General features: G+C 35.5%; 2 protein-coding genes across 2 annotated transcripts; one reads left to right on the top strand and one right to left on the bottom strand.

Annotated features, from left to right (window-relative positions):
* The first annotated feature begins 344 nt into the window (after window positions 1-344).
* LOC109172466 (protein FAR1-RELATED SEQUENCE 7-like) lies at window positions 345-3,823 on the top strand. The gene is made up of 5 exons (XM_019321626.1): window positions 345-423; window positions 859-936; window positions 1,140-1,667; window positions 1,756-2,212; window positions 2,716-3,823. The coding sequence occupies exons 1-5, from the start codon at window positions 345-347 to the stop codon at window positions 3,821-3,823; spliced, it is 2,250 nt and encodes a 749-aa protein (XP_019177171.1).
* An 864-nt stretch (window positions 3,824-4,687) lies between these two features.
* LOC109172465 lies at window positions 4,688-7,372 on the bottom strand. The gene is made up of 7 exons (XM_019321625.1): window positions 6,745-7,372; window positions 6,307-6,504; window positions 6,027-6,201; window positions 5,798-5,926; window positions 5,196-5,339; window positions 4,898-5,107; window positions 4,688-4,804 (listed from the first exon to the last, which is right to left on the bottom strand). The coding sequence occupies exons 1-7, from the start codon at window positions 7,203-7,205 to the stop codon at window positions 4,688-4,690; spliced, it is 1,434 nt and encodes a 477-aa protein (XP_019177170.1). The 5' UTR covers window positions 7,206-7,372.
* Window positions 7,373-9,522: the final 2,150 nt, after the last annotated feature.

Below are 9,522 nucleotides of genomic sequence, written 5' to 3'. Positions count from 1 at the left end.
GAACCTGATTTTTTTTTTTAAGGGGAGACGCGCGTTTTATTAAAACGACGTCGTTTTTGCATCCGTATGCACCACAGCATAATTTGCGCAAATTATGCCGTGCAACCGAATGCACCTAGCAAGGTGCATACGGTTGCAAAACGGCGCCGTTTTACTAAAAAATGACACGGCGCGCACAAAATAAAAAAAAAAAAAAATTGGATGGCCGTTAGCGGCGTTATTCATATCATATTTGGTAGTTTTGCGATTTTTTGGTAGTTTGGCGTTTTGATTGCAGTATACGTAAAATCGCAATCGCAATAGCGATCGCAGTCGTTTTCCTGATTTATTGTATGGATCTCATGATGGATGATGCAGTAGACCAGAGAGACGAGGCATTAGATCAGAGAGATGAAGCAGGCGATGAATTGCATACGGTTCCAGGTTATTTTGCAGTTTGATTTTTATGGATTTGTGGTCGTTTGCAATTTTTGCAGTGTGATATATTGTGTAGGTGTTTATATTTAGTGTGATGTTTATTGTGTATGTGATGTTTATGTGATTCTAGTCTGAGATCATTCGTAACTCTTGGTGTTTATGTGTTTATGGTTTTCTGAATGAACGAAATATATATCCATAATCTTTGAACTATAAATCCAGAAGTTGTGAGTTATATATCCAGAATTATAGTAGTATATATCAAGGATTTTGTGAATGGATACTCTGTTCTGGATTGTATATCCATAATTATTGAACTTTTATGTCCAGAAACTGTGAGCTTTATATCCAGAATTCTATCACTATACATCCAGAATTATAATACTATACATCCACAAATTTCTAAACTGATACTCTGTTCTGGCTTTTAACACTATGCAGTCAGTGAAGATGTTGTTGTTGATTCACCAAGTTCAGATCCAATAGAGTTAGACATTGATGGTTCTTCTTCTAATCCAGGTCTATATGTAGTTTTATATGATCATAATTCACAGTGTTCAGCATTGTTATATGTTCATTCTTTTTCCATGGAAAATGTTATTCCTTTTGTAGAGCATGGCTGGATTTATTCGGCATTCCCCGCACCCCCTCTACATAGGAATTATATTTTCAATGGAACGTGTATTATTTAGTATACTTGAGGTTATATATTGCATTTGCAGTTGATGAAGATTTGGTTGGTGTTGTTGTAAGTAACGGGGTTGAAGCGTATGAGTTGTATAACAATTATGCATATAGAGTTGGTTTTAGTGTGAGGAAGGGTAATCAACGGTGCAAGGTATATAGCAAAACAGTCCAAATGAAGATGTTTATGTGTTCTAAAGCTGGTTTTAAGGTTAAGGCAAATGCTGGTGTTAGGGCATATTCAAAAATTGACACAAGGTCAGGGTGTGGTGCATGTGTTCAGTTTGACGTCGGTGAGGATGGGTTGTGGACGGTTACAAAACATGTAAAAGTGCACAATCACGAGTTATGTGCTGTAGACAAGAGTCATCTTCTGCGTTCACATAGAAATGTTGGTGATAATCAACTGTTATATTTAAAAGATTTGAAGAAGAGTGGTGTTGCAATGGCAGATGGTATTAGGTTCTTGAAACATCAAGCAGGGGGGTCTCCATTAGTTGGCTTCACTAATCGAGATGCTTATAATTCAATTGCTTCTGATACATCAAAGCGTTTGGATGGAACCGGTTCGAACTCATTAATTGAAATATTTAGGAAGAGGCAGTCGACTGAGTCTGATTTTTTCTTTGATTTTGAAGTTGATTGTGATTCAAGACTATGCAGTTTTTTTTTGGAGGGATGGTCGGATGAGACAAGACTATGAGTTGTTTGGGGATTTATTAGTGCACGATACAACTTATCGCACTAATAAATATGATATGATTTGTGGCCCTTTTGTAGGGATGAACCACCATTGCATGAATGTAATGTTTGGATGTGGTTTTCTGATGAATGAGAGGATAGAATCATTTGTGTGGCTGTTTAGAGCATTTTTAAGGTCTATGAATGAGAAATGTCCACAGACTATCATGACAGATCAATGTGCATCCATGGCTGCTGCTATTTGTCAGGTGTTTCCAACATCACGTCACCGTCTTTGCATATGGCATATTGGCGAGAATTCGAAGAAGCATATCAAGGCGTTAAGGAATAACAAGGATTTCTTAGATATGTTTAACTGTGTGTTGAAATACACAGAGACTGAAGCTGAGTTTGAATTTTATTGGACAAGGTATGTCCACTACTTTTTTTTTTTTCCTTTTTCGATTCCAGTAATTGAATTATGGATGTTTAGTATTAGAATTATGGTCATATAGTATTGGAATTATGAATATATAGTATTAGAATTATGTGAACATGTTGTAGTATAGAATGGAACTTCTTGATTTTTCCTGAGTTACATGCATTTAATTTATGGATTTATAGTTTTGGAATTGTGAATATACAGTGTTAGAATTATGGACATATATTATTAGTTGTCTGAACATGTATTAGTGAAGCAGTGAGCTTCCTGTTTGTCTCTAAATTATATGCATGCAATTTATGGATTTATAGTATTGGAATTGTGGATATATAATATTACAATTATGGATATATAGTATTAGTTGTCTGAACATGTAGTAGTGAAGCAGTGAGCTTTCTGTTTGTATTATATGCATTCAATTTGTGGTTTTATTATATTGGAACTGTGGATATATAGCATTAGAGTTCTGAACATATATCTTATCATTTCAGGTTGGTGACTGACTACAAGTGCCACAAGAATAGTTGGATACAAAAGCTGTATGACTGTAGGGAGAAGTGGTGTCCAGCATTCAATAAGGACTATTTTTCAGGGGGCATTTTATCATCGCAAAGGAGTGAAACTACTAACCATTCGATTTCAAGAAGGTTGTCCAAGACTGCAGGTCTATGTGATTTTTATTCATCGTTTGTTAGTGTAACTTCTGAATGGAGGAGCAAAGAGAATGGTGAAGACTTTCGTTGTACTCAAGGGGTACCCAACATGATGATGGAGCACGTGAAACTTCTGTTACACGCTAGAGAGGTATATACGATTGAGATATATTTTTTGTTTGAGGAACAATTCATGAAAGGCAATGCCTGTCATCAAGAAATGGTGTTGAATGAAGGTTGTCAGTTCAAGTATCACGTATGGCGTCCAGATATAGATATTATAAGGCATGAAGTCAGTTTTAAGTTGTCAACCTTAGACATTTCGTGTAGTTGCAAGTTGATTTCGGAGTTAGGAATTTTATGCTGCCATTGTTTACGCATTCTTCATATACACTGTGTTTCAAGTATTCCTAACAAATATATCATGAAAAGGTGGACTAAAAAGGTTGCTGATGGTAGGGATGTGAATACTGGTTCAATGTTTTGTAGAGCTGGTGTCCCTCCTTCAATTTGGGTTGTGGAGATTTGCAGAAAGTTTCAAAGATTGATTTCATCTAGTCAAGATAACAGTGTAACTAGGCAGTTCTGTGATGAAGCAGTTGAGGAAGCAAAGAAAAAGGTTGAAGCTGAGATTAGCTATGTGCAAATTGAAGAGTGCGGTGTTTCATCTTCAAGTGGTGTCATTCAAAATCCTTCAAACCGGAGATCAAAAGGTGAGCGTAACGTAAGGAGGAGTAGTGTTATTGAAAAGAAGTACAGTGCTGCAAGGGGGAGGAGGAGTGCTGCAAATAAAGTTGCTTCGAGTACAAAAGGTGCTGTTCAGTCGTTGGTTTTGGAAAGTCTATCTGAGATTGCCGGGGATGGGTACCTTGTACATCCAAGTTTTGGGAGTTCGGAGTTTTGTCAGTATAGTAATGATGTAGATGATAATGCAGTTGTAGATTGAGAGTGGGGTTAATACCAGTTGGTAGCTAGCTGTTTTGAGGATATCAATTTACAAGTTGTTTGATCTGTGTATTCAAAATTTTAGTACTTGTTGATTTGCAGGTTTGAAGCTATATATCCATAATATTAAAGCTACATATCCATAATACTAAAGCTATATATCCATAATATTAGAGCTATACATACATATTCTGAGAACTATATGACCATAAAATATTGGAATTGTGTGTCAAATTAGTAAAAGTGTTCATAATGTTATATCATTATATCCACAATATTAAAGCTATATATCAATATGTAAACTGGTGAACTTGATGTTTACACTTATGTAAAATGTAAGTTCACAGCTGAACGAATATTCATAACTTTATATCAATATGTCCACAATCTTAAACCTATATGTCCATAATTCTGAGAACTATATGACCACAAAATATTGGAATTGTGTGTCAAATTAGTAAAAGTGTTCATAATGTTATATCATTATATCCACAATATTGAAGCTATATATCAATATGTAAACTGGTGAACTTGATCACTTATGTAAAATGTAAGTTCACAGTTGAACGAATATTCACAACTTTATATCAATATGTCCACAATCTTAAACCTATATGTCCATAATTCTTGAAATATGAATATATGAATATTTGAACGGTATGTTTATACTTATGTAAGATGTTCATAATTTTATATCCATACATCCACAATCTTAAACCTACATGTCCATAATATGAGAACTATATATTCAGTGAATTTCATAGATCGAATTTCAAAAATTGTGATAGAGTTGTTACAAAACAACCATAAGAACAGAAAATATTAAAATATTCATCCACAAAAACATTCATTGATCTTTCCAGTTTTACTTCTTCTTGTCTTCAATCTTTGCAGCTTTCTTGACCTCGCCTTTGACGCTGTTCAGCTTTGACATGATGATACAAGCAGCATACTTTGCCCTCAACTCAAGAATGAAGCTAGCCTGTAAAATAAGAAAAATAAATAACTAGTTCATTGTAATTTTTTCATCACTTTTTGATGTAGTTGGAATGTAATATATTTATGTTACTCTTACATTCGTGCGCATATGTTTCTTGAACCCAGGATCCCAGTTCTCGAGAGCTCCACCCATGTAACTCTCCATATGCCGCATTACATATATGCCACAGTCGGTGACATTCTCTGCATTTTTCCAGTGCATGGCAAGGAACTCTACTGGCATGCTGTTCAGTTTGTGAGTCAAGGTGGATTGTCCTGCTTCCAGGTACGCCTTGAATGCTTCAATCTGGTAAAAAATTAGCTCAATGTTCATAATGTTTTAAATTCAATATATAGGTGACAATAAGGAGATTTTTTAATATAATATAAGCTACCAGTTTGTATGGACAGTCTCCATATTTATCAAGCTCTGAAACACCAGCAGGCAATTCCTTGTTGTCTATCACCTGAACCTTGGATTCCTTGACATTTATGCACACAACAAAGTAGTGTGCATGGCGATGCACTGGGAAAAATATCTAATTCCAAAACAAAAGGTTATTATTTGAAACAACTACATACCCAGGTACTGTTAACTGCATGGGTATACATTCATATTTGACAGAGTACTATATATCCATAATTATAAAACTATATATCCACAAAATTCAGAAATTTATAAAGATCTTAATAAGCCGAGTATATTCCAAGCTTCAAGCATATAAATCCACAAATTAATAACTATACATCCAAAAACTACATTACCATATATCCAGAATTCTTAACAGCCTGTTCACAGAGTAATACATTCATATATTAACAGAGTACTACATATCCATAATCACATAACTATATATCCACAATTTTAAGACTATATATCCACAAATTCAGAACTTTATAAAGGATCTTATTAAACTTTGTATATTCCAAGCTTCATGCATATATATCAATAATAAAATCTTAAATTATTAAATTAAGTGTGTGTAATAGATCTTACAAGGTCTGCATCACTGATTTCCAGGTTTCCAAAACTTGATATTTCATAATTCAATCTATCATTGAAATTTTCCATCCTTTTCTCAGCTGGGAGACTTTTCATCCAATCATCAGATGGATCAAGCTGCAGCTGTTTTTGAATACACAGAAATGCAAAAAATGAGTATTCAAAAGGCTTAGAGTACTAGATTTTTAAAAATGCGCATTTGCATGTCAAAAATAACTCTTACATGTGGCAGTGTGGTGAAGAATACGCGTTTTGGTATCCCAACAGCACGTTCTGTGTTCTTCAAAGTTAGCCGCAAAGACCAAACATTCAAGAAGTCTATATCCAACTCACCATTGCTCAAAGTTGAGAAGTGACGCCTTGTTAGGTAGTAGTCACCATAGCTGAACAGCAACTCACTACAGCACCAAAATAACAATAATAATAATAACACCAATAGTTATAATAATATGAACTATCTAAGTAATTTAAAGGTTATTATAAATATATGTGTTCAAACATACTCTTCTGGGTGTTCGGTAGACACACTCAAGAATGCATAGTTTGAAATGATTTTTTCCCGTGGAGTTGTAGTGCGTATAAAACCTGCATTCTGTGTCCAGTATGGTGACCTCAAACAAAGAGGTTTGTTCCTGAATCGTCGCTGGGGTCTCATCCTAACAGTCACGTCATCAACATCAGACTCACTTTCTTGCATGGCACTGTTGTTTATATATCCACAGCATTAGAACTTTATATCCATAATATTAAACATATATGTACATAATCATAGAACTATATATTCACAGATTTAAAATGTTCATAATTTTATATCTATATATCCACAATTTTAAAGCTATATGTCCACAGTTGTAAAAATGTTCATAAGTTTATATTCATAATTTTAGCACTATAAATTCATAACGTTAAAGCCAAATGCAAATAACAAACTGTAAATTTACCAATCAAAGTCATCAACATCAGCATCAGTAGCAGCGGCATGACGAACATATCTCTGAAATGGGACCCTAACAAGTGGAGGAGTTACTTGTGCTTCCAAGGTCGTTGACAGTCCTGCATCCTCTCCAATTTGTTGAACCAAAGCATCCAATGGTAGGTCCTCTTCAACTACTTGCTCTGTGTGTTGCTCACATGGCTGCGGTTGCGATTCATTGCAGTGTATTCCCAAATCAAATGATGGAGCTTCAAATTCCATGGTTCTTGTTGTCTTCTGAAATGCTTCCACCAATGAATCCACTGCAGCGGTGAAAGTTTCACTCCCAAAGAATATGTCATCCAACTGAGATTCAGTTGGAATGGAAGTTGATTCAATTGCGCTTGCAGCACCTAGCATGTTTGATATCCCTGAGAACGCTTTCTTCATGACTTCAATAGGTGCGCCCTGCTTTCCAATTTCAGACATAGCTTCACCAAACTCCAGGACATCTGATGCTAGCTTTTGGAGCACACGGGTCACCCGATCAACACTTGAGAGTGGCTCACTTGTAGTTGGTGTCGGTGTTGCAGTAGCAGGAGTAGAAGAAGTAGTAGCAGCAGCAGTAAATGCAGGTTGTGGTAGTGAGGTTGTAGCAGCAGCAGTGCCTGCAGGTTGTTGCAGTGAGGTGGTAGCATCAGTCCTTGGCTTCTTAACTCTAGGGATAACCCTTCCCTTTCCAAACCCACCAGCCCTTTTTTCAGCCTTGACTCTCTTTCTTACAAGCGTGGTTGTCCAAGCAAGTATGCTAGGGTATGTCCTGTTGATCTTCATTCCTTTGAATTCTACTCGATCAAAGTAGAACAGCTACAAATTACAGAAGATTATGTTAAAGATGAATTTAGAACAATTTATCCATGTATTCTTAATTGCATGGTCACAGTGTAATGCATAACTATATGTCCATAATCACATAACTATATATCCATAACTTTAAAACTATATATCCACAAAATTCAGAAATAAAAAATGATATTAATAAAATGAGTATATTCCAAGTTTCATGCATATATGTCCATAAACCCATAAATATACATCCAAAAACACATTAATATATATCCAGAATTATTAGCAGTATGTCCACAGAGTAATACATACATTTATTCACAGAGTACTACACATCCATAATCACATAACTATATATCCACAATTTTAAAATTATATATCCACAAATTAAACTGCATAAAGGACCTCATTAAACTGAGTGTATTCCAAGTGTCATGCATATATATCCATAAACCCATAACTATACATCCAAAAACACATTAATATATATCCAGAATTATTAACAGTATGTCCACAGAGTAATACATTCATATATTCACAGAGTACTATATATCCATAATCACATAACTATATATCCAATTTTAAAACTATATATCCCAAATTAAACTACATAAAGGATCTTATTAAACTGAGTATATTCCAAGTTTCATGCATATATATCCATAATAAATTGTTAGTTATACACGTACAACTACATAAAATTCATGCAACTAGATTAAAGACAATAAGAACTGACCAATATCAATGTCATTGGCCCCCAAAAGCTTCTCTTTCTATCTTCATTGTAACTATCTATCGAGTCAATGAGAGATTGGTATGTGTAGGCACACCAATTGTACTCTTTAATCATATCAACATCAATCAATGAGTTTAAGATCCTGTACTTGGAGTAGCGTGTTGTGTTTCCTCGAAGCATGGAGGAAACGACAAGACTACGAAATCCCTCTTGAACTCATCACCATGATCAGCTCTCCTAACAATCTCATCTGGCATCTGTGTAGTTATTGGCGAGCCTGCTGTAATACCCCACCTCCTTCTCCATGAAGTCAGCAGCAGTTTGTATTCACGGGTTGAGGTGTCTTCCATCTTTGTCCCCTCATTGACCTTCAGAGGCCCTCGCGGGATTCCCAACGTGTATTCGACATCTTCCTCTTCAATGTGGAGACTATCATCCTCTAATACAAAATCACACCTGCAAACATTAAAGTTGTCCAGCAGGTATTGCACCAACTTTGATTCATTGGTGCAGAGTTGGAGATGAAGAAGTCCACCAAATCCAGTTTCTACGACAGCTTGTTTCTGTCGTGGTGAGAGCCTCTGGACAAGATCAAACATCAGCTTTGGCCCCATCCTCGTATTGAAGTAATCTCTCCTGTGTTCTCTAGTTCGTCGGCGCCGTCTCGTTGAAGTCTCTGCAACAGTTGTTTCCTTAGCAGGGCGTGAGCGCTGAGCTGCTTGTGAATTTAGGGCTGCTGCTGGTTGTTCACTAGTTGGATTAGAGCTCTGAGCTGCTTGTGAATCTAGAATTGCTGCTGTCCGGTATCTGTTCTTCTTCTTTTTGTTTCTCTAAAAGCCTCAGCCAGTGTAGGTTCACGAGCCATTTCTGTAAATAAGAATTATTAAACTATACATCCATATTATCACAACTATTTGTCCACAAACATTTCAGAACACACTAATTGAAGACAGGAATGATATTTTCATACATGCATAAGTATTAAACTATAAAACCACAAGTATAAAGCTATATATCCACAATATCACAACTATTTGTCCACAAACATTTCAGAAACACAATAATTGAAGAGAGGAATGATATTTTCAGACATGCATAAGTATTAAACTATAAACCACAATTATAAAGCTATATATCCACAATATCACAACTATTTGTCCACGAACATTTCAGAAACACAATAATTGAAGAGAGGAATGATATTTTCAGACATGCATAAGTATT

The sequence above is a fragment of the Ipomoea nil genome, unplaced genomic scaffold (genome assembly GCF_001879475.1).
Source record: "Ipomoea nil cultivar Tokyo-kokei standard unplaced genomic scaffold, Asagao_1.1 scaffold0418, whole genome shotgun sequence".
NCBI classification, from domain to species: domain Eukaryota; kingdom Viridiplantae; phylum Streptophyta; class Magnoliopsida; order Solanales; family Convolvulaceae; genus Ipomoea; species Ipomoea nil.
The sequence above is the reverse complement of the archived record's forward strand: the minus strand, read 5'-3'. Positions and strand labels throughout refer to the sequence as shown.

What these genes read in the sequence shown, in the direction of transcription:
- LOC109172466 (XM_019321626.1), top strand. Translation starts at nt 345, where the DNA reads ATGGATGATGCAGTAGACCAGAGAGACGAGGCATTAGATCAGAGAGAT. An exon ending in TGAATTGCATACGGTTCCAG is followed by an intron (nt 424 to 858) that starts GTTATTTTGCAG and finishes AACACTATGCAG; the next exon opens with TCAGTGAAGATGTTGTTGTT. An exon ending in AAAGCGTTTGGATGGAACCG is followed by an intron (nt 1,668 to 1,755) that starts GTTCGAACTCAT and finishes TTGTGATTCAAG; the next exon opens with ACTATGCAGTTTTTTTTTGG.
- LOC109172465 (XM_019321625.1), bottom strand. Translation starts at nt 7,205, where the DNA reads ATGTCTGAAATTGGAAAGCAGGGCGCACCTATTGAAGTCATGAAGAAA. An exon ending in TCTTCACCACACTGCCACAT is followed by an intron (nt 5,927 to 6,026) that starts GTAAGAGTTATT and finishes ATTCAAAAACAG; the next exon opens with CTGCAGCTTGATCCATCTGA. An exon ending in GAGACTGTCCATACAAACTG is followed by an intron (nt 5,108 to 5,195) that starts GTAGCTTATATT and finishes ATTTTTTACCAG; the next exon opens with ATTGAAGCATTCAAGGCGTA.